The 25,745-nt window shown below is 35.1% G+C and overlaps 1 protein-coding gene across 11 annotated transcripts in view; it reads left to right on the top strand.

The window, feature by feature from the left end:
- The window catches only part of NEGR1 (neuronal growth regulator 1), a 1,037,762-nt gene that overhangs the window by 597,995 nt on the left and 414,022 nt on the right, over window positions 1–25,745 (top strand). For all 11 annotated transcript variants that reach the window (XM_086390573.1, XM_086390567.1, XM_086390577.1 and 8 more), the window contains one exon: window positions 5,760–5,885. In XM_086390573.1, coding sequence (XP_086246699.1) covers window positions 5,760–5,885 — 126 coding nt within the window. The remainder of the gene's footprint in view (window positions 1–5,759; window positions 5,886–25,745) is intronic.

Raw genomic sequence — 25,745 nt, 5'->3', positions numbered from 1 at the left:
AAAAGAAGTATTGAATCCCCAATCTCAGAGAATCCTTGAAAAAAGTCACATAGGACCCTTGGCACTATAATTACATTTTCACTGTATCCTCAGAATTTATATTATATCATACTTGCAATGGTATGAAATTATATGGGAAAGCATCATTATGAAGCCAAAGAAATATTAGCTCGCACATAGAAACAATAAAACAAATATTGTTGAGTATCCCGTATGTGTCAGACTCTTTTCTAGATGCTTGTGCCCAGACTGTTGCTATGATAAGTACTCAACTGATGTTTTTCAACAATCTTCCAGTGTTTGTGGGGCAGATTAAATACATAGTTCATTCAGCATTTAGCCCTGGCAGCCTAAAGAAGCTCTCCTAATGGATTTGTATGTACTGTGGTCTTTCATGGACTCTTACAACTTAAGAACTTGATGAAGCATTTAATTGATTCTAGTGAGCCAGTGCAACTGTCTAGATCCAAATAATCCTTGTCTTGCATTTATTTAAAGTTACAGTAGCCATCAGGCTTCCCAGGTGGTGCTAGTGGAAAAGAAGCCGCCTGGCAATGCAGGAGACATAAGAGATATGGGTTCTATCCCTGGATCAGGAAGATTCCCTGGAAGAGGGCATGGCAACCCACTCCAGTGTTCTTGCCTGGAGAGTCACATGGACAGAGAAGCCTAGTGCACTACAGTCCATGGGTCACAAAGAGTCAGATATTACTGAAGGACTCAGCACACATGTACGCAAGATCACCATCAAATACATTCTCTAGGGACTTTCACTGTTATGTGTAACACAACCTCACATCTCATGCAACTTATTATAGATGGGAACTCTGTTTATTATTTCTGAAAATCATCTGCACAGGCTTTAAAAAAACATTTTCCACCAGCTTCCATCCCATTAGGAAGCAGGCTGGAGCACATGGACACTGCTAGGCTCCTCCATTATGACTTCCTCACACCAGGGCCTGGCCACAGTCCCTGCACAGACTTTTCATATAAAATAAAACAGTGTGCTCATATGATTCCTGTGATGTACACATTTGTCACCCTTATTTTGACTTCTCAAAATTTTAATGATCATGTTCCAGTCTACAAGATGAGCTGCTTGAAGAAATGTAAGTTAAATCTGTGAAGGCTGCTCGTTAAAGAATCAAAAACCTTATTTTTTTTAATACAGTTTAGAAATTATGTACAAGTTTTAAAAAGTTTTAAAAAGCAACCATGAGGACACTCAAAAACTATTGCCTCTCATAGTTCAAATAGTAGGGAATAATCCCAGGTGGCCTGGTTGTGTGGAAATCATTAGCATTTGGTTTAGGTATGTAGTGTCCATACTCTAAGGACACTGATAGATGGTTCCAAATGGAGAAGGCAGTTGGGACAAGTCATATAGCGTAATTTTTTATGAAAGTGAAACCAGTAAGAGATTTGAATTACTGTAATGAACCAAATAGGGCTTCCCTGGTGGCTCAGATGGTAAAGAATCCTGCTCAATGCAGGATACCCGGGTTCAATCTCTGGGTCAGGAAGAACCCCTGGAGAAGAGAATGGCTAACCACTCCTTATTTTTGCCTGGAAAATTCCATGGACAGAGGAGCCTGGTGGGCTACAGTCCATGGAGTTGCAAAGAGTCAGACACAACTGAGCGACTAGCACTTAACAAATCTAAATCTATAAATGCATCTAAATATGGATCATCCTCTCCCACCATGGCATCAACTGAATAGAAGTTGAAAACAGGGCAGTAAATACTAGTTGAAATTGAATCCTGTGAATGATTAATTAAAGGCAGAGTAGGTTATTAATTCAAAGGTACAATAGTGATTCCTTCAAATGTATAACAATTTAAAGGTTATAATCATAATTTCCTGAAAGTTAGACAAGTATATATTTAAATGAATAGCTTATTCCTTTATTGCTCTGGTCCAGGTCATAGGTATTTAACTATTAATAATTCTACAGCAACCTGAAATACTCATTAAAATGTAATTATTTAGTGACTTAAAATTATTAAACTGATTGAACATGCTTCTTTTCAAACAATTGATTTTAAGTTACATTTGTAAATAAAAATGTTAAAGGATTTCAAGATATGTTATATAGAAAAGATATAGATGTCTAGAATAGTCATTTTAACTCATTTTACTTTTTTCTATGCAAGTGCATAGAATATTGGACATATAAGACATGATGCTTTGTCATTTAGAAAGTTCAATGGCGTTCTTCCTAGATGTGCACATGTGCCATTTATACACAAACTGTTATCTGGACCCAGATGGTCTTACAACATCTGAAACATTACCATTCTTCTCTGTTCCTGCCACCCAGAGTAGAAACATCACCTTTCTCCTCCTTTATATCTTATCCCAATGGTCCCCAGATTCATCCCAAACCCTTCCTCAGTAACACATCCTATTTTGGAGGCAGAGCTAACCAATATCTCCATTTCTTTTGTCTTACATTGAGGTTATTAATAATTATTCTTTATTATAAACAGCACCACAATGAATAACTTTGTGCATAAACTATCCTTCATGGTTTGCTTTAAAAGAAATGAACACAAAATTCATCTCTGATGATTTTGAACCCTGAAGGCATACCTGTTTAGACATGTGTTCCTCATGTAAAATGAGAAAGGAAAACATGATAAATATTTGTCTTCTCTTAGTTACTTATCTATCTTCCTCCCTATTTAAATTTTAAGTTTCTTGAGGTGAAGGATTATGTTAGGAAATTTTTGCATTTCCTGTGAGTCCAGAATTATTCCCTCCCTAATTCTCAGTAAAAGTTTGAAGTCTTGAACTGAATATTCAATGACTGAATGTTCAGCAAAGGAACACCTGCTTTTGCCTCCACAAGCTACAGTCCATGTGAGGATTTTCATTGGCTCTGTCTACACACAACATCTGTTGCCAACAGGTGATGCATTTTGAGAGAAGAGCCTTGCCAGAGGGATTTTCTCTTACTAGCATCCTCTTTCCAGATGTTTCTTTACCATAGTATATCCTGAATTATGAAGCTCCAGAAGTTGGTTGCAATCACTGGACTGACATGTCACGCCTGGAATTCAATAGTATTCCCCCACCACAGAATTTTCTATAGTTAAATGTTAAATCTAAGTTTATTGCTAAGGGATTTGGCTGTTTTTCTGTGAAATTAAATATTGTGCTTAATATTAAGCACAATATAAGTCACTACTTATGTTCACCACTTTAACTACAAGTACTTGTGTAAAAATGAAAATAAACAATTTTAAGATCAAATAAAATCTGAGAAAATCATTTAATTTAGAGGCTAGAATGCATGTCTTATGGCACTCCATAACTTCTCTTAAATATTTATAGTCCAAAGTTGAATTAGTTATATGTTTGAAATAAATAAACTAGTCAGACTAAACTGATATCGCTGTACTACATAAAGAAGGAAAGTATCACATAACTTTTTCTTTGTTTAATAGTAGATATTGGTATATATGTATTTATATATACATATTTATGTATATATGTATACATAAATATGTATACATATTTATGTAAACATATGTATATATAAATACATATATACACACACATGCATGTGTATATTGTGGAGAAGGCACTGGTGACCCACACCAGTACTCTTGCCTGGAAATTCCCATGGACAGAGGAGCCTGGTAGGCTGCAGTCCATGGGGTCGCTAAGAGTCGGACACGACTGAGCGACTTCACTTTCACTTTTCACTTTCATGCATTGAAGAAGGAAATGGCAACCCACTCCAGTGTTCTTGCCTGGAGAACCCCAGGGATGGGGGAGCCTGGTGGGCTGCCGTCTATGGGGTCGCACAGAGTCGGATATGACTGACTGACTTAGCAGCAGCAGCAGCATGTGTATATACCCGTGTTTATCATAGTTTACTATATTAAACTGATACCTACATCCATCTATCCAAAGGATATTTTTTGTTTAATGCTGTAATTTTATTAAATCTTCAGTTCACCAGTAAGTCTTACACTTTTTTCTCTACTTTCTTCCTAAGGTATTTTAATATCTTTATTTCTGTTCTGTTTCAGTTAAGCTAAAAAGAGTCTTCTACTTGGAATGGTTTTTATTTTTTGCTTATTTGCTTAAGAAGAGCTCAGTGAAGAATTTAATCTTAATATGTTTTACATGCCAATTAAAGTAGGTCATTTAGAAACAGTTATAACAGTATATCACTTAAGAATAAACCTTTTCCTCAATCACATCACCAGTTATATATAGTCAAATACTTTGTGTTTGTAATCAAATCCTCCCAGATATTCTTGTAGCAGAGTTTGGGTTCCATTAAAAAATCAAAGATGATATTCAAAGTATGAGTAATTTAATTTATCACTATGACAGATTATAGATACTGGTTTTCAAAATAGCTAGGAAAACACATCTCTTGCCAAAAGAAACCCTAAGAATGGAACAATGAGAAAAAATCCACTACAAAATTATGTTTTTATAATAGAGATCAGTATATTGAATTGCCATTTAGCTTAGACCTGAAGCTTCAACATACTATAATTTTTATATAGTAAACCAAAACTGGCACAGGGCATTCATATATACCATCAAAGTGGTAAAGTTCACAGCGAAATTTTAAGGCATGGGAAAGAGCAGTAGTGAAATTAAGTTCAAACACCAAATATATATTTTAAAGCATATAATAATAATATCTAACAATAATTCCAGGAACTTTTCTAAACCCTTAAACATATGTTAACTTATTAATTCTCACAGCAGCTACATGTGGTTTGTACTAATACAATCTCCAGCTTTCAGATGAAGAACTCAGGCTGATATAAGACAGCTAGTCTGCAGAGGATGCAGGATTCATATCCATACTGTTTAAGGATTAAATGTGATCATTTGCTGTTTGAGAGAATACCGACATCCTAGAAGTTAATTTAGGTATTTTTCCTATCCATCATTCCCAAAGTTTATTCCTCGGTCACTACTTCTCTGATATAAATGTTTCCATAGCTTAATACATCAGGAAAAAAAAATGCATCACAGTACTTCCCTTTTCACTATCATAGACCTACAGAGCATAACAAATGTTCCAAGAAATCTCAGCATAAAGAGACCTATTTCAACCAATTTCCATTCCTTGCTGACAAGAAAATACATATTGACCATATCTTGCACAGCCTTTAGAATTTGTGTTCCTTAGAACATAAATGATCAGAAAGTCCAGTCCTGCTCTTTGGCAGATGAAAAAGTTGAGGCCCCAATTGCCTTTGTGAACTTGAAAACATATATCCTAATTCTATGTTTTACCTCACTTAGTTCATAAATCAGCATATAGGTATAGCTGTCCTTTTATTTTAAATTTCTTCTAGATTTCCATTTTTCTTTAATCATTTCAACCGGAAAACCATCATTATAGTGAAGTATATAGATGGAACAGACAGATGACTATATTCTAGTTTACTTAGTACAAAAGTATTCACAATAACATTTGAACAACATATAAACTTTTGTTATTAAATATTTAATTTACCCTAAAATATTTCATAGCTATATACTACAGAAATTTAAAACCAATCAAAGAGCGAAAAACAACAACAACAACAAAAAAACCTCTGGGATAATCTTGAAGATCTAGGGAATCCATTGTTTAGGTGATGATCCTGAGCTATAAGTTCATTTCACCACCGTAGTTTGTTTGCATGATAACATGGAGTTAATCATATGTAGTTTAACAGACTGTTTTATATACATATTTTTTTCTGACCACTGCATGTTTTGCCATTTCAGTTCCTCCGAAGATTTATGACATCTCAAACGATATGACCATCAATGAAGGAACCAATGTCACCCTTACTTGTTTGGCCACTGGGAAACCAGAGCCTTCCATTTCTTGGCGGCACATCTCTCCATCAGGTAAAACAGAAATGCATCAGTGTTGTTTGTGCTGTTCAGTATCATCCTGCAACCTCACTTGTTCAAAACTTAAGCGTCAGCTAATTTCTCATATCTTTTTCATGAGGTAGACAGGATGCATATTTTTATACTTATTTTTTACACCCAAATGTCTGCAGTTCACAGAAGTTAAATGAACATTTTCTGTCACAGCCCAGAGTAGACCCTAGGTCTCTTGATGCCTAGGCAAGGTTACTTTCACAGTAGTATACTGGATATTCACACATCAATAGACAAAAGGCTCAAATGGAAAATGTCACAAGAGAAATATCTTCATTTAAATGTGTAAGGCTTTTATTCAATCGGCATTCACATGTTAATAGGCCAGTGTGAACTGCTGAGGTAATCAGGGGAGAATGAAATTATACAAATTATGAGGTTGCTGGGTCTAATTTCAAACTGCAGTTCAGAATCAAGGATTTGGCAGTTAGCATTAAATTTTGACTGATGAGGAATCTAAAAACCCAAGAGTTAAGTAACTTGTAAAAGATCACATAGCTAGGTGAGATTAAGGAATATTACATGTTTATTAGTGTCTTGTGCTTTCGATACAGGGCACATACTCCTAAAGAGATTGTCAGTTTTAGGAAGCGAGGGGTAAACATCATTAAAACAAGTTCTATTTTCACAGAACAACTCTAAATGAGTCATCAGTTTGTATAAAATCTGAACATTTGAACAATACAGTTTTAAATGTACCATGGAAGTAAGAGTGGTACTTTTCGTGAATAGGACCCCGCCACATTTCAGATAGACAAAATTTGATTTTTATTTGTTTTGTATTTGGGGTAGAAATAACTTGAACAAGGTTAGTATGACGAAATCGCTTTTAAAGGAATCAGGAAGACATATTTTATAGAGATGTAGAAAAAGTACAATTAGAACATCTCTTCTGTCTGCTAATGCTTTCTTTAATTTCACTTATCCTTAAGTGTCTTTCAGTTCCCTCATTTAGGCAGTAGGTCTAATGAGACTTCCTCACATCATACATTTAGTATTACTATTAATGTGAGAAAAAAATCAATGTAACAGCAATATATGCTTATATAATATGCATTACGGCCCCTGTAATATTTCTGAAGCATGAGTGTGCTCTTGACTGCCAACATTTTCCTCTCTAGAGTGGCTAAGAATCATAAAACTGACACGTGAGCCCTGAATTAGTGGAAGGACTCTCCATGGAGTGTGAGACAAACCCAGGACTAGCAATTAGAATGCATGTGCTCCAGTCTCACCTTCCTTATTCATCAGTTCAGTAAATCCTCATGCAAATCTCTTAGCCTCAGTTAGCTGGTTTCCTACTTTCCAAAAATCAAATGATAAAAATCTCTGGCTATTGTGAGACTCAGAAAAGATAATACTTATAAATGTGCTTTAAAAACTATAAGATGATATGCAAATGTAAGGCTGATTCTTAATCATCTTTCCGGATTTAAATCTGATATGAAAATATAATTTTTTCTAAGAATGAAGCACATAATCTCCACATTCATGCAATTTAAGATTAATATTTTGGATTTAACTCTTCTTCTTTGTTGCACTTGTTATTATGCATATTCTTTTTGTAAGTGCTTAGATATATTTTAGTTTAATTAAATACCATGAATGTTGGTTAGTGAAGTTATTAGAATAACGATAATGGATAACATTTTGAAGCCGAAAGAAGACAGATTGGGTTATAAGTTAAACTGTACATAGTTTTTCTGATCCTACCATACAGAGCAAATGAGTAAAATTAGCATAACTATTAACTGTTATTTAATGAATAGCTACACATAGCTGATATTTTTATAAATGCTTCCAATAATTGCAAACTGTAATTTATTAGTAATCTAAATTTCAATGCTCAGCAACATGGAGTTCCTGCTTTAAGTAACATGTCATCATTCTATTACCTTTCTTCAATTTATATATTTATATTTGAAAGCAAAATTATAGACTTCATTAATCTATTTTTTAAGGTAATCAATATTTTGCACATTCTCCTCTGTTCTTTTTCTGTATCACAAAAGGAAATGTGTCTCAAACAACCATCACCAAGTGAACAGTGTTTAGTGTTAGAAGTGGATACAGATAGATTTCCTGTCAGTATGAAAAACAATGACTAATTTTTGTACATGTATGATTTGTTTATTCTACCAGTACTGTTAGTAAGTCTTACCAATTCATTTATGGTCTATTCTGTTTTTAAAATCATTAAAAAGAAAAATGACTCATCACAAGAAGGCAGCTTCCTCCTTATCTGTGGAAAAGTTGGGTTGTGGATTCAGCCATATCACAGACATTGCCTGAACAATTGAAGTTGCCATTCCACTTGTTAGTTCAAACAACTTAGTGTACTAGCCCCAAAATATCTTTCTTGAAAAGTTTCTGGACTTATGAGCTTATTAGAGTTACTTATAGTCAGGATTTCTTCCTTTCTATTTTTTTTCTTTCTATATGTAGCAATTTCTTTCAAATTCATCTTTGAAGTGTTTGGGATTAGCAGATGTAAACTATTATATATAAGATGGATAAACAAGATCCTACTGTATAGCACAAGGAGCTATATTCAATATCCTATGATAAACCATAATGGAAAATAATATGAAAAAGAATATATACATATATATGTATTCTCATATATATATGAGAATATATATGTATATATATAAGAATATATACATATATATGTATATGTATGCATGTATATGTATATACATATATATATGTATATGTATGCATACAACTGAATCACTTTGTTGTACAGCAGGAATTAAACACAATATTATATACAATATTATAAATCAACTATGCTTCACTAAAATTAAAAAAAATACAGTAAGAAAAAGAAAGTGTTAATAGAAATAATGCAAAGTCTACTCTCTGTCCTTTACTCAGTTTCATCCATCATTTTCCTTCTTTGAGTCAACATTTTCTGTGTGTAGGGTATGCAGAAATATTTTTTTCATTAAATTATTTGAAAAGAGAACACCTTGTATACATCAGGCCCTTTTCTCCCTATTTATTTCAGTGTGGATTTCTGAAGAACATTTTATTGTGTAACCAAAGTGCAATTTTTAACTTTTGTACCTTGAATATTGGCATTTTATGTTTATCTGATTACTATCCATGCTGCAGTTTTGTCAACTGATCAAATAGTGTCCTTTAGAGAATTCTTTTTCTTTTAGTACAGAATCCAAATGTTGTATTCAGTTATCATACCACTTTGCTGCTGCTAAGTCACTTCAGTCGTGTCCGACTCTATGCGACCCCATAGACAGCAGCCCACCAGGCTCCCCCGTCCCTGGAATTCTCCAGGCAAGAACACTGGAGTGGGTTGCCATTTCCTTCTCCAATGCATGAAAGTGAAAAGTGAAAGTGAAGTCACTCAGTCGTGTCCGACCCTCAGCGACCCCATGGACTTCAGCCCTCCAGGCTCCTCCGTCCATGGGATTTTCCAAGCAAGAGTACTGGAGTAGGGTGCCATTGCCTTCTCCGATCATACCACTTTAGCCCTCTTTAGTCTGGGGACTAATTCCTTGGTTATTCTTCATCTTCCTTGACATTTTTCTTTTCTTTTTTTTTTTAAAAAACAGATTATTTCTCATGTTGAGTTTGACCCCTGTTTCCTCATGACTAGAGTCTAGTTGTATCCACCTGGGATTAAACAAGTGAAGTTGTAACTTCTCAGGAATGATATCTGAAGGTACAGGATATCCAACCCTGTTTCTGAAATTGAGGGATCTCTTTATACAGTTCTTGAATGCTCTCAAATGCTGTGATTACCATGAAGCAAAACTCACTTAAAACTTCTAGAGAACATAGGCAAGTTTACACAAGGCACTTGATTTTGAATAGAAAGACAAAATAAAATTCTTAATCACACATCATTGAATTGATAAATCTAGATCCAGTCAGAAAAAATAGAGAAACTTAAAAAGCCAAATTTTAAAATAGTAGATTATATATAACAAAAACGGAAGCATTCTGAAAGCCTTTATCAAATTCCCACTCACTTATTGCTGTTTATCTTAATCTCTGTTTCCCAGTTCATTCCTATTCTTTGATACCTGGAATCTCCAGAGATATTCTTACTTTACCCTGGTGATGTTTATAATCTAGTAAAGATATTCTTTTAGCTCAGAAGCTGAAATTTGAGCTAAATCCTGGACTGTGTATCTCAAACTCTTTTTCTTCTAATTTCTATATGACTATTGCCTTTTGAAAGAATGATCTTATCCTAATTTTCCATAGGCATTAACAGTATTGCCTAATTCAAGATAAAGACTATTCCTTTGTTCTGTTATGTTTTTCCCCTCCTTTTATATTTGTCAGGTCCTTGTTACAGAGCACTTATAAAGGAAATCACAAACAAGTGGTCAGAGGTGTAAGAATAGAATCAGAAAGTCATGATTACAAGAAGCCAAAAGAGGAAAAATTTCCTGGAGCAGTGAATGGTGAACAGTATCAAGCAGGTCAAATAAGATCAGATCTTTGGGTTAGGTAGTTTGGTGATCATCATAGCAATTCAGTGACATAATGAGCCAGAAACTGAGTAATAGAAGAATAAAGAGCAAATAAGAAGTGAATAACTTAGCTATGGAGGTAAACTATTCATCCAGTTAGTCAAGATTAAAATTTTGTTTTTCTACTTTTACTTTTTTTTTTTTTTTTGGCTAGGTTGTGGGGTCTTCTGACCAGGGATTGAACCCTGGACCATAGCAGTGAACGCACCAAGTCCCAGTCGCTGGACTGCCAGGGAACTTCCCATATTACTTTTTTTCTATTAGAAATATCTTTTGTCCCCCTATATAATTGTCAAACTTGCTCCTTCTTCAACTTTTAATGAAACTATTTCTAAGCATCTCAGGAACATTTGGGTGCTTATTTCTCCATAGTCTTATGGTACCTTATGCCACCACTCATGCAGGACTAATTCTCTGAATTGTAGTTTTTGGTTTTGTCTGTGGTCCTATGGGACAGAGACTCCTGTCCAGAAACAAAGTCAATTGCCATGACTTTGTATCCCATGGCTTGGCTCAGAACCTGCATAAAGTAAGAGCTCCGTAAGTACTGCAGAGGTAAAGGATGCTGCTCTCTGCCCTTGCTTCCCACATGACTTCTTAGAAGTAGAAATTAAAATTTGCAGAGATGACATCTGCATGTCATGTGTTGGGACACAAGCATTTCCTGATATCTCCATTACCTTTATCCCCCTGATATAAACCCACAAACATATCCCTAAATATGAATCAGCCTTTTATTTTCCTTATGCCTTCAATATGGCTGCACCTCTATGGTACTATGTTTTATGAGATATGTATTTGATCTTCATGCCATTTCTGGCACTGAACTCCTAAAAATCTAGAAATTTCACATTAGGGGACTAAGCTATAAAGGTGTTTTTTATTATGCAATGAGCTGATTTTGGGGCCACACCTCAGATTTGTTGTCAGGAGAATCAACTATATGATTGAAGGGTTGGAATTTTCAGTCCCACTATACTGACTTTTGAGGAGGGAAGAGAGGCTGGAGGTTGAATTAATCCTCAATGACCAATGATTTAATCAACCATGACAGTGTAAGTATACTCTCATGTGTGTTAGTCACTCGGTCGTGTCCAACTCTTTGCAACCCCATGGACTGTAGCCCACCAGACTTACTCTGTCTATGGGATTATCCAGGCAAGAATACTGAAGTGGATTACCATTCCCTTCTCCAGTGGATCTTCCCAACCCAGGGATCAAACCCTGGTCTCCTGCATTGCAGGCAGATAAAATGCAAAAGGACAGAGTTTGCAGAGTTCCTAGATCCATGGACATGGGGAAATTCAGGAAGAGTGGTACATCCAGAGAGCATGGAAGCTTCTCCCCTCATCCTTTCCTCATACTTTGCCCTATGTATCTCTTTCATCTGGATGTTTCTGAGTTATGTCCTTTTGTAATAGACCAGTAATCTAGTAAAAAAGAAAAAAAATTGTTTCTTGAAGCTCTGTGAGATGCTCTAGCAAATTAGTCAAACCCAAAGACAGAGTCCTTGAAACCTCTAATTTATAGCTTCCTGATTGAAAGCATGTTACTGAATGAACTTGAGACAACTCACTTGCCATATATAGCAAAGCCAATTTGCTAACACCAGGTTGCAGTGAAGGAAAGGATAGCATTTATTGCAGGGCACCAAGCAAGGAGAATGGGTAGCTCATGCTCAAAAGCACTTGAAATCCCTGGTGGTTTTCAGAGAAGGGTTTTTAAAGACAATATTTAAAAGTGAGTGAGGGCTATAGGGAGCTTGATTTTCTTCTGATAGGTTGATGATGAGGTAACGAAGTGGTGTTTCAGAACACTTAATCATCAATCTTCTGGTTCCAACCAGTCTAGGTTCTATGGGTTATGGTCAGTATGTAATCACCATCCTCTTTCTGGAAGGGTGGAAATTAGTTTCTGAGATATATATTGTATTGTTATATATATTCCTTGCTCAGTCATATTCAACTCTTTGCAACCCTTGGACTGTAGCCCACCAGGCTCCTCTGTCCATGGAATTTCCCAGGCAAGAATACTGGAGTGGGTAGTCATTCCCTTCTCCAGGGATCTGTCTGACCCAGGAATTGAACCTGGATCTCTTGCACTGCAGCCAGATTCTTTACCATCTAAACTACCAGGGAAGCCCTGTCCTTGAGGAGAAACTAGGATTTTATTTTATCACCTGACTATTATTTCTTGACTGCCTTTCCTGGATTTCTGCATCCTCTCACTAACCTGATTAGTAACTATTTGAATTTGCTTTTTGTAACTCAGAAAAAGCCTAGGAGACCAAAACCTTTTCCTATAAATAAGAAATGGAGTACACAGATGGGGCTTTACAGCAGTGAGGGCTCCACAGAGTCCTGTTCAGTTTCAAGCACAGGTGATAACCTGAAATTGCTACTGACATCTGTTGAGGGTGGGGGACAGGGCAGTCTTGGTTTCCTGAGCTCTTAATCTGTGAAATCCAATGCTCTTTCTGGGTAGTGTCAGAATTGAGCTGAAATGTAGAACATTCAACTGGTATTGGATAATTGCTTGGTGGTGTTAAAAAAAAAAAGATGCACAAGGTGAGAATAGCCAATTAAGATTTATTTGAGGCAAAATGAGAACTTCAGCCTGGGAGACAACACCTCAGATAGCTCTGAGACACTTCTCTAAAGAGGTGAGGGGCAAGGTCAATATATAAGATTTTGGTGAAAGGAGAGTTCAAGGCAATCAAGCACTTATCTTACAGAAGGTTTTGTGTTAGTCATGAGGAGCTGATGTCACTATGAAGGGATTTAGTGCTTTTCTAGATATTAGGAGCTACAAGGATTGGACTAAAAATCAGTTCCTAAAAGTATCTGTTCCACCAATTTTTCTGGAGCACAAATTGCCTCATTTATCCACCCTGAACTCCCTTTGGGGGTTGTGTAAGGTCAACAGCTGCAGTAGCACAGGATTCAATCCTCACAGAGGCAGATGGCAAATACCCTTGGCAAGCACCAATTTATAGTTGACAGAGGTATGGGAAACCCCTCATCAACATGTTTGATTTACATTCAAAACTTTAACTCCATTAATGTAAAGAGCAGTTTCACCAAAGATATTTTAGTTAATATGGTTCAGCAGCAAAACAATGGTTCAACTAACATTAATCCATTACTTTATATACTCTAGGAAAAATAAGTAGTACTTGCGTTGCTGTTGTTGTTAAGTCACTAAGTTGTATCCAACTATTGGCAACTCCATGTACTACAGCATGCCAGGCTCCTCTGTCCTGTGCTATCTCCTGGAGTTTGCTCAAATTTATGTCCCTTGAACTGGTGATGCTATCTAATCATCTCATCCTGAGCTGTCCTCTTCTCCTTTTGCCTTCAATCTTTTCCAGCATCAGGGTCTTTTCCAATGAATCAGCTCTTTGCATCAGGTGGCCAAAGTACTGGAGCTTCAGCATCAGTCCTTCCAATGAACAGTCAGTGTTGATTTCCTCTAGGATTCACTGTACTTCTTTCATTAAAGCCTCAAAACTGAACTGTGAGATGGGTATCATTATCTTCATTGTGTGGATGAACATGGCACTCAGAGTATATAAATAAATTGCCCCAAATGAGTATGAGATGTTTTTTCCCCCACTTTTTTATTTTGAAATAATTATAAGCTCATGGGAAGTTGTGAAGTTAGTGTACTGAGTTTCCACCTATCCCTAACCCAGTTTCTCCCATTACTACATTGAGTCTACTGTAGAATGACAGCAAAACTAAGAATGGATATTTAGTACAATGTGTATATGTAGTTTTATCATATGAGTTGAGTTGATTTATGGAGCCACCATCACAATCAACACACAGAACTGTTCCCTCAACACAAAGATTTACTTTATGGTATCCCTTTAGAGTCAAGTCTACTCCTTTCATCATCCACTATCCCTAGCCCCAACTAACCCATTTTTCATCTCTTTAATTTTATCATTTATAGAAAGTTATATAAGTGAAATAATCGTGTGTGACATTTTTAAATTGGCCTTTTCATTCTTGAGATTTATTATTGGAGTTGTGGCATATACCTCAATAGTTTCTCTTTTTTGCTGAGTAGTGTTTTGTTATATCAATGTATCCAATTTGTTTAACCATAAATGTATTATAGTATTTTGGTTGTTTCATTTTTTTGGCTGTAAAAATCTTGCTATTATTCTGCTGTGAACAATATTGATTTTTTTCCATTCTTTTATTTTCAGTCCACATATGTTATTGTATTTTAAGTAAGCCTTTTGTAGACATCATATAGATGAGTCAAGTTTTTTATCCACTCTGACAATCTCCATATTTTATTGGTATATTTAGTTTATTTCCATTTAATTATTGATTCACTTGGACTTATGTCTAATATCTTTTTTCTTTTGTTTTCTGTCTGTCCCTCCCTCCTTTTTTTTTGTTTCTGTTTTCTTTTTCTAGTTTTTGTATGTATTAACTTGAGCACTTTTCGAATTCCTCATTGTTGTAGTCACAGTGTTTTGGGGTATGTCTCGACATAATTTTTTAGTAGTTCTCTATGAATTATATTATATATATATATATATATATATATATATATATAGATTATCCTAATATGAAGGTATTCATATTTTATTAGTTCAAGCGAAGTATAGAAACCTTACCTCCATTTGCTCTCCCACTTTTCTAATATAATTATCTTAAATATTTTCTATACATCATGAGAACCACATAAGACAATGGCATAGTTTTTGTTTCACCTGTCAAACATATTAGAAAACTAAAGAGAAGGAAATTATTTTGTATTTATCTATCTTTCTACTTTTACCATTGTCCTTCCTTCCTTCCTGCTATTCATTTCCTTCATTTCTATTTAGACAACTTCCTTTAGACATTATTGATTGATTTATTTATTTTTTGGTGGTAAGTCCATTGGAGACAAATTCTCTTAATAGTCTTCATCTGAGAATGCCTTGATTTTGCCTTCATTCTTGAAGGATATTTTTACTTTGGATAGAATATTGATTTTAATAAAAACAGATCAGTCATTATTTAACATCAAGTAGTCTTAAAACCCGGAGAAGGCAATGGCACCCCACTCCAGTACTTTTGCCTAGAAGATCCCATGGACGGAGGAGCTTGGTAGGCTTCAGTCCATGGGGTCGCTAGAGTCAGACACGACTGAGCGACTTCACTTTCACTTTTCACTTTCATGCATTGGAGAAGGAAATGGCAACCCACCCCAGTGTTCTTGCCTGGAGAATCCCAGGGACGGGGGATCCTGGTGGGCTGCCGTCTATGGGGTAGCACAGAGTTGGACATGACTGAAGCGACTTAGCAGCAGCAGCAGCAGTCTTAAAATGGCCATCAGGCAATATTTGAAAATCACATGAAGTATGGAAACCTTGAAAAATAAAAAGTAGGTAGTATTTGCCATGCTTTCCGTAAATATGCTACGGGTTTACCTCAGCTATAAGTTAACATAAACTGTTAATTGAGAATAAAACACATTTTTCCAAACTAAAAGATTTTAAGTCTTTTTTTTTTTTTTGAAATGAGAGCTGTTTCAGGATAAACAAGAGGGAACATTTTTCAGTAACCTGAGACCGATGGGCCAGACTGGCCTGCTTTTATTGTTTACTCGCTAACTTGTATCTGACTCTTTTTGGAACCCAAGGAGTGTAGCCCACAAAGCTCCTCTGTCCATGAGATTTCCCAGTCGAGGACACTGGAATGGGCTGCCATTTCTTTCCCCAGGGAATCTTATCGACCCAAGGATCAAATCCAGGTCTCCTGCACTGGCAGGTGAATTGTTTACTACTGAGCCACCAGGGAAGCTCCCCGCAAACTGGCCTACTGCATGTTTTTGTAAATGAAGTTATTGGAACTGCAGCCACACTCACAGCCTCACATGTTGTTCATGACTATTTTCTTACTGCAGTAGTAGTGTTGAGTAACTACAATAGAAACCACATGGCCCGCAAAACCTAAACTATCTATTCTCTGCATTTAAGAAAAAAGATCGCTGACCCCTGTATTAGATACTTTAAAAGAGATTCTCATGCTAAACTACATAGAATGCAAGTTTAGCACATTAAACCTCTTATAATCTTTAATGCTAATTAAATATAATAAAAAATAGAAATTATAATTACTAATTATAAGAAAAATAGACTGAAAAAAATTTTTTATCTAAAAGCTAAGAACACTGCTGAAATCTATTGTTTAAAATTAATTCTGAAAATAGTTCAAGTTATCACAGACACTAACCATTAGTGCTCTTGATTCTAATGTCTTCCCCTTTTATGAAAGAAAGACTTTTTTGAGATGCTTAAGTGATGGAACATCACCAAGGATGATATGACTTAGAAGCTTCATGTGGCAGCCTATCCTCTAAACACTGTAATTCTTTAAGAGCCTTTTTTCAAGTTTACAGTCCTGATATTGCACTTTACTCTTTAATATAAGGAAGAAAAAAATTCAGTAAAACCAGCAATTTATGGTGATGACATTTCAACAATACCAGATCTTCAGATTATAAACTATGGTTCTAGTTCCATTGTAGAGTTGCAGTCTATGTGGAGCTTTTGTGAATTTCCCTAATGGCTTTACATAATGGATAGTTGTGTAAAGAATAAATCTACATAATGATGGCAAGTTAAACTTTTACCATAAGATAGCACACCAATAATTTATATATATATACAATTAAAATCACCTCTTTGTTCTGAGAGTTTCCTTTATAATTTTAACTTTTATTTGTCTGTTTCTAGAGTCCCCTCTACTTTTCCATCCATTAGTAGTGGACTATTCAGAATTGTTTGTATTCAGAACTGTTAATGCCTGCGATTTGAATATAGAAAGCAAGAATGATTTCAGTATTTTAAGACAAATATAAGGCTGAACAATGAGCCTGATGATATAATGAATCAATATAAAAATAATCCATTATTTTCAGAGGAAAATGCTTACCCATATAAAGTAGAAAACAGGAACCCACCAAGCATTTTAAAGCATTTCATAAAAGATCCTTTTTTTCTTTTTAAATGAAACTTGATTTTCTGAGAGAGCAGGCACATTAGGGGAAACAAAATAATACCACTCTAGATTAGGTCTCTGTAGTGGTCTGAATATAGGGATAATGATTTGCATTAGACTGTTTATATTTTAGGAATTATATTTTTTCTCATCTTTTTCCCAAGTGATTACAATGTCATGTTATTTACATGTATTACAGAAAAGTATTACATGTTATGTCTAAACAAGTTAAGAGCTCATTTAAAGTTATCATCTTAGAATATGCAACTTTTACTTTGGTTGTAAATTACATGCTAATTCATTCTGAAGTGGGACTCCATGGGTGAAAATGTCATTAAAAATACCACAATAGATCCTATAAGAAATCAGAAAGAGCAGCAGTCAGTACCGTGAAAGCATAAAATGAGCCTAACTAATACTTATAATTTTTATTGAGCATGTAGTATGTCCCAGGCACTGTTACAACATATGATAGATTAACACACCTATTAATTGCTTTAATGTGAAGTAGTATTATAACTTCATGTACCATATTCACAAGGAAAGGAGCATAATTTTTATTTGAACCCAGGTTGTGATGATCATTTGAACCCTGGCAGTCAATGAAGATGCAGTTTCTTTTTACTTTCCCATAAATGTAAGATCATGTCCATCAAGATTACATTTTATACAAATAAGGCCTATTAGAATTTTAGTGCTGTTCCTGGATTATTATTAAAATATATATAAGACAAATATATTAATAAAGACTTCTAAAAAAATCAAGGCCTATTGTGTCTATGACAATTGCAGATGAGTATATTGTTGGCTTGTAATAAATTTTTATTAAAGGAGTTATGACTGCTAGTGTAAAAGAGCATACACCATTTTTCTTGATTCAAAATTAAAATTTTTCTGTTGAATTTTAATTAAACTCCAGCTTGTTTAAAAATAACATTATTTTATTAGTTTGACCATAATTGACAGTAATGATCATTGGTAGAAAATTAGAATCATTTTAGTTATGATAGATCAATAAAACTACGGTGAGCAATTTTTATTTCTTTCAATTTTTGTGTGTTCTCTCTTTAAGACCCATGATTCAGGTAAATATAGCTACATAGTAGATAGTTAATAAATATCTATTAAATGACATAATATTTTAGAATACTATAAACTCTTTTCATGATTAATAAACTCATATTAACTAATGTTTTAAAATTAAAATTAGAGTAATAATTATTTTCATTTATGACCTTTGTGAATAGATTATTACCCAAAGAGGTTATAGAAAAAGCTGATAGCATTTTGTAATTATCAAACTCTTATTAAAAAAGGAATATAGCAAAGTGCTTAAGAGGACATAGTTAGTACTTGCACTACTTGGTTTCAAGTCCCTATTTACTCTACCATTCATTGTGAGTGTTAACCTGGACAAATTTCTTAAGGCCTCTGTGCCTCTGTTTCTTCATCTGCAAAAGGAGATGGTGATGATGATGATGCTGATTATACCATAGGAGATGCTACAGATAAAGTTTAAAAAAATACAAAATTAAAAAGAATTCTTAGCTATCGTTATTAAAATTTATTTTACCATTCATCTTTACCTAAAAGTTACTTGAGGACAGATAAGATAGAAATAATAAGTACTGTGAAAAAATCAGATAAATGCATTGTAATGATTGCATTTCTAAACTAGTGAGATGTTATTTTATGTTTAGGATTTCCTACATAGAAAGTAGAAGAAGGATTATTTACTGAGAAGCAACCAGGGTGACCTTAAGAAACAAAAGTTTGAATTATTTATTCAGATGCTAATAAATAGAGGATGATGAGAGAGTAGGACAAGAAATTGGACAAGTATTGGAGGAGGGGTAGATTTGTTTTCTTTATTTGCATTCTGTGCTGTAGGAAAAAAAAAATCTGTAAAATTACAGAACAAAATAAGAGTCTTTCACAACTTTCACATGGCTTTAGATTTCCAAGTGGTTGCTTTCACAGTAAAGGAGCAAGTCTCTCTGAAATTTCTATGTGATTACTGACCTAACAAAGCCAAGGTTAAGGAAATGAGGATATTGTGACCATGAGACCATGGATAATGTTGCTCTGTATTTCTATATTACTATTGTCTATAAATTCTCTAATCCTAGTTTACTATGCAACTCCATTTCAACCTATTAAAGTTTCCAAAAATTATGGAATATTTTCTATCAGAAGCTGTATGTTCACCCTGTATGAAAACGTTGCAAAGGGAATGTTGTCCTAAGGGAAGAGGTTCAACATTCATGAAATGCTTCCTAGTGTAATGCATAATGTAAATGTCTCATGAAATGTTCAGGGACTAATTTTCCAGACTGACAGAAGAAGCAAAATGCAACACTTACTGCATGTAAACCTTGTAAACTTTGCCTGAGAGAGTGAGACTTAAAAAACTAGATTCGTTGTATGTTTTTTGTCTAAGACTATATTTCGTTGTAATCCTCAGATATTTATAGAATATACTCTTGCATAAATTTACAAATTCATAATAGGCTATACAAAAGTCTTGAAAACATGCCATTAAATATACAAGAATGTGGAATTCATTAAAATAACTTTTTATTTAGGTTTTTTTTTTTCACCTTCATTGTTAGCTATTTTTTTATTTTAATGTTTCCCTTTGGATTAGATTTGAATTTAATCCAGTATGAGCTGTATTGTTTCTGGACAGTACTGAAGCTCTGAAGATGTATTACACCCATGCATCACCATAGCATTGTCATTCTGGCGATATATTAGTGCAATACATCTTCAAAGTCCTCAAATGAGAAGCTGTCTGGAAGGAATGGGGCAAGGTGAAAATTCAATTCAATTACAGGACAAAAGAACCAGCTGAAGAGAAGAAGAAAACTCTCAAAGCAAGACTCTCAGTGGACTTGATTACAACCAAGTATTTCATGGAAGTATATTCCGTTTTTCCTTTTGTGACATGACAAGGAATAATTGCAGATTTTGAACATACATCTGTAAAGAGAAAATGGCTCCTCAACTTTGTGTTTGACTCAGTAGAAGCTGGATGTTTGTTGGGAGCCATTTAATTGATTTGTGGAAAGTCATATAAACATTGCTATTCATTCACCATATAAATCTAAGGCATATAGTTAATTTACAAATTGATTTATTAAAGTGTGCTAAGTATAAAGGAATGTTTACCTTTCCAATAAAGTCTTAGTTGGCACTTTAAAATTTTTCAGATGTATATAAACACAGTTGCTAACTGAAAAGTGATCAGCAGGCAAAAATGTGAAAATTAACAACTCTTCATAGCCACCTCCTGACTATTCCCACTAGACACGGCTGTCTATAGTAATCAATAAGTCTTATTGTTAAGGTAAATTTTTCTTGGATATCTTTCATGTGTTAAAAAACAGAAAGACTCAATTTCATCATAGTGCAAATACATTCAGATTCTGAAGCCTTCAGTCTGTCTTAGATATGTTGCAAAAAATAATTTCTTCAGTAACCCCCAACTCCTTATATAAAGCTTATATTATGAATAATCATTTTACATCTATTTTCTTAAAAAATCACCTATGTGCCCTTACTGGCAGACAGTTCGCTAAACGTTGATTAAATAGATATAAGAGGAAAAAATACAGCTATTACCTTCAAGGAGTTTACAGTTTTGTTGGAAGAGATATTGGTGGAGATGGAAACAATTACAATTCACGTTAACTTAAGACAACAAATAAGTTATCTTTTAACCCAAGCCTTGAAGTTAAAGGAAGGAAGGCTGCTATGTGAAGTACTGCTGTGCATTCTGATTAGCGATAACAGCATTTGTAAAGGTTTGAAGACAGGAAATAATTGCATGTTTTGGCAAACTGAAATTTGTGGGCCTGAAACAAGCTGAAAAGGGGCGAATAGAAAAGAGGGTTTAAGATGAGGCTCGAGAAGATAAGATGAGAAGAGTCATCAGATCAACTAGGGTTTGTAGGCCATGTTGAGATCAGATTTATTTTTTTGTTGTTTTCCCCCCTCTGCCTCCTGAATAACAGAAAAACTCATGGGACCTTTGGAGCACAAAAGAGACACGATTTGATCTTAATATTTAGAAGATGCTTTTGATGCTGTGTAGGAAATGAGTTGCTCCAGTATTCTTGCCTGGAGAATCCCATGGACAGAAAAGCCTAGTGGGGTATAGTCCATGGAGTCCCAAAGAGTTGGACACAAGAGTGTTAGTTGAGTCACTAACACTTTCATGTTCACCTGAAGCATAGTAGAGAAACCATTTAGGAAACCACCATCATAGTTGAAGTGGGAGATGATGTTGACTTTAATAAGGGTGATGGCAGTAGATATGAAGAGTCATGGGTGAATCCTAGATTACACAAGGTAAAACCAAAAGACAGAGATGGGAGATGGGGAATGCCTCTTAGTTTTCTGGCTTCATCAATGTGAAAAATGAGCTTGTTGTTGACTGAAATGAGACTAACTGTTACAGGAAAGTGGGGTGAAAAGACAGCAACAACAAAATGATCTCATCATGTCTTGGGACCTGCATAAATTCCTGGGACAGGCCACCAAGTGAAAATCCTTAGTTTCCTGCAGGAAAAAATTCAAGAGAGAGCCAAAAACAAAAAAAATGAAAATTAATTTATTTAGAGAGATATGCACTCCATAAGCAGATTGTAGACCTTCTCAGAAAATGAGAGGGATCCCAGGGCATGGGGATATTGGGCTGAGTAGTTTTATATGCTAATGAGTGGGAGGAATATTTTTGCTATTCTGGGAAGGATTGAGCTAGTGCCCACGTTTTGACCTTTTATGGTCATCCTCAGAACTGTCATGTTATAAGCGGGAGTGATTTTTAGTACACCAATGAAAGTATTATGAGCTAAAGTTCAGTGACTGGACTATTCTAGAAACCACCTTGGTTTCACTCAGTTCTAGTCAGTTTTTATCATATCCTAACAGCTGCATCCCTTCTTCATTTATCTAGAAGTTGTGGCCTTCTCCTCTCTTTCCTTTCTCAAAACTGGGAGAAAAATGTATTTCAGAAAAAAAAAAATGAGATTTCTATTTTGGCCATGCTAAATTATAAGACACATCAAGCATTCAAATGGAAATGTCAGTGAATAATGGGTTTCATGAGACCTGATCTCAGAGACAAGGGCAAGAATGAGACTTAAAGTCATGAGTGTAAGTTTATCCTAGGGAGGGAAAATAGACACATAGAAGAAGGGCCACGACCGATGTCTGAAGATTTGGACAACAGGAGAGCAAAAGAAACTTAGAATTGTTAATGTGACTGATGAAGACCTAGGAGGATACATCTCAGAGATGAGATTGTTTTGGTAATTAGAAAGAGATTTAGTGTATTGAAAAGTAACAAGAGGTAGAATATGATACAGAAAAGTCTCTATTGCATTGGAAATATGGAGATTATTTTTGACTTTGATAAAAGCCATTTCAGTGACACTGTGGAACAGGACTCAGACTGAGTTTGTTAAACAGCAGATGTAGTTGGAAGATGGTGAACAAGTAGAGAAAACTTGTCTTTTTCAAGAAAGTTTGTTGTGTTGAGGGAAGGGGAAGTGGGATGTTTGCTGGAATGTTGCGAAAGGTTCAGGAGAGGGATGCATTTTTAAGAGAAAGAGAATAATATAACAAACCTAAGGCACCAATCATATGGACTCAGCAGTTATAAGTGCATGACTAGTTTTGTTCATTTGTGCTGTCTCTTCCAACTCACAGGAGGATTTCTTTTTAATGCTTATTTTAAAAGTACCATAAGCAAAAAAAAAAAAAAAGTACCATAAGCAGTAGTAATTGCAGAACATTTAAGCCCCAGTTGATCAAAAAACAAATAATAGCAACTATTAAAGTGATGGAATCATTTCCAAGTGGCGCTGATGGTAAAGAACCCACCTGCCAATGCAGGAGGCATAAAAGACATGGGTTTGATCCCTGAGTCAGAAAGATCCCCTGGGGGAGGGCATGGCAACCCACTCCAGTATTCATGCCCAGAGGATCTCTTGGACAGAGGAGCGTGATGGGTTACAGTTCATAGGGTTGCAGAGAGTTGGACACTACTGAAGTGACTTAGTACACAAACACATAAAAGCAATACCCCTTATCTTTTATGTTTTGTTCTTAAACTCATGATACAGAGGTTTCTGTTGAACCAATACAAAGTGCATAAGGAGCTGAAAGCTCTCAGCTGTGTACTGTGTGCTGCTTCCAAGCTCCTCCTCAACCTTCTCACTGGAGCGTTCCTGTCACTTACATGGGACACAAAGCTCCTCAGTTCCAGCTCTTTCAGGAAAGCTTCTATTCTCGTTTTATAGCATGCTATGTCTCTTAGTTCTATTCCATTGCTTTGCCCTGAGATTGTGTGTGCTTTATGCTCAATTCATCACCCCAGTCATCTGCTGCCCTGACTGGCACCAGCCTGGAAATATCACCTGGAAGTTTATTGCTCAAAGGAATCACCATCCTTTTTTTTTTTGCCTTGTGGTCTGTAACAGGAGGTACAGTCTTCGAAAAAGTCAGCCTTTCTCTTCCCAGGTGTTTTCTTTCTCTGCAGCTATCACATATTGCCAACTGTTCCTATCAAAATTTTAAAATGTTACAGGGCATATGTTAGATTAGATACATAGAGTTAAATGAAGAAAGAAGAAAGTGATTTGATGTAGTTTCCAGGTAGAAAAAATAAATGCTTCTGTCTACACACTTGTTGAATCTGATTTGTGTAGTAATAGGTATACTATCTCATTGTGAATAAGAAAAATACTTAAATAATTCGTGCCTATAATATAAAAATGAAACTTTTATGTGACATGCTTAGTGCAATTTTTAGATTCTTAAATTTCTATTGAAATTCTCAAATACTGCTTCTGTGGTACATAGAGCCCATTCATACTCTAAGACTGTAGTCTAACAGGGTTGAGATGGAATTAAAATTCCATCTCAGGTAGTTTGGTAATAGAATTGGATTTCAACATTTACTTGGCTTCAATAGGCAAATGAATCTTTTTAGGATTTCTTCTTACAGATGGTGTGGTAATCAGATGTAAGGGGGTTGAATAGGATGTGATTTCTCCAAACCCCACTAAAGAGAAGAAGGACACATGTTAAGCTTGTTAAGGCCCTGACATAATCATCTTTAATCATGATGTCTAGACTAAACATCAAACATGCTTAGATTAAGATATGCAATTTGGAGTGTCTTTCAACATCAGCTTTCTTATGCACTGCCTTTCAATTTCATTATTTTTAATTTTTTTTTTTTTTCATTTATACCTCTCAGACATTCACAAACTTTGAAATCTACTCAGGAAAGGTGTTAGTGACCTACTAAATATAGGAGCAACCCATCCTCAGAATACAAGTAAGGATGCACATATGATCATTAGATAATCAGAGGAGGAATCTTGAGAATAATCCACAGGCAGAAGACAGTATTAGAATCAGTGATTCCCAACTGTAAATGTTGAAAAGGCAATATGTAGCTCTATGAATGCTGATAGGGATATTTATTATCATTTGGGGAGTATTCAAACATGGGCAAAAGACTCTGGAGATGAGCAAACCCACAGACTTGGCGAACTTTTGAAGATCCATGTTGATACAAACAACACCATCTTTTATCTCTGCTAGGGTATAATTAGATCTATAAGAGCTAAATCTACTTCTATCTGATTCTTCATTGTGCTTGACATGTGATAGATGCCTAAAAATATCTTTGAATGAATGATAAAACCTAAAAATTACTTCTAATGACTTTGGATAATGATTTAATTTCTCCTTCTACTATCACTGGGGACAATAATGACGTAAAGTATCCATTATGAGCACTTATTATCTGCCAGGCAATTTATATTCATTTACTTAATTGAACCTCAATAGTCCCGATATTGTAGGCAGTGTTATTTGAATTTTTGTGCTGGAGAAACTGGAAAGTAGCATTTAGTAATTTTCCCAAGGAATACAGGTAGTATATTTCAGAGTTAGAATTCACACTCAATTGATCAATAAAGGAGGGCATAGGATGTGAATTACTGACTACTTGGAGGTGCTAATAGTAGAATTAGAATTTCTGGCTATTGGGCTTATTATTGTAGAAAGAAGTTTACCTCAAAATGGCCAAAGTATTTTGGAAAAACAATGACAGCTAACATAAAATTGAATTGAGACACTATTAGGTAGTAAACTCCCTATTACTGGAATAAAGACTGCATAATCTCTATTCCAGAAAGCTGCTTAAGTGAACTCTGGCATTTATGAAAGTGAAAGGGTTCACTAACAGTTGATATCATAGTATTTTACTAAAAGACCAGTGT

Source organism: Bos grunniens, chromosome 3, assembly GCF_055505025.1.
Source record: "Bos grunniens cultivar Pamir isolate PY7600 chromosome 3, Bosgru_T2T1.0, whole genome shotgun sequence".
Lineage (NCBI taxonomy): Eukaryota > Metazoa > Chordata > Mammalia > Artiodactyla > Bovidae > Bos > Bos grunniens.
This window is presented reverse-complemented; position numbering and strand designations above follow the sequence as displayed.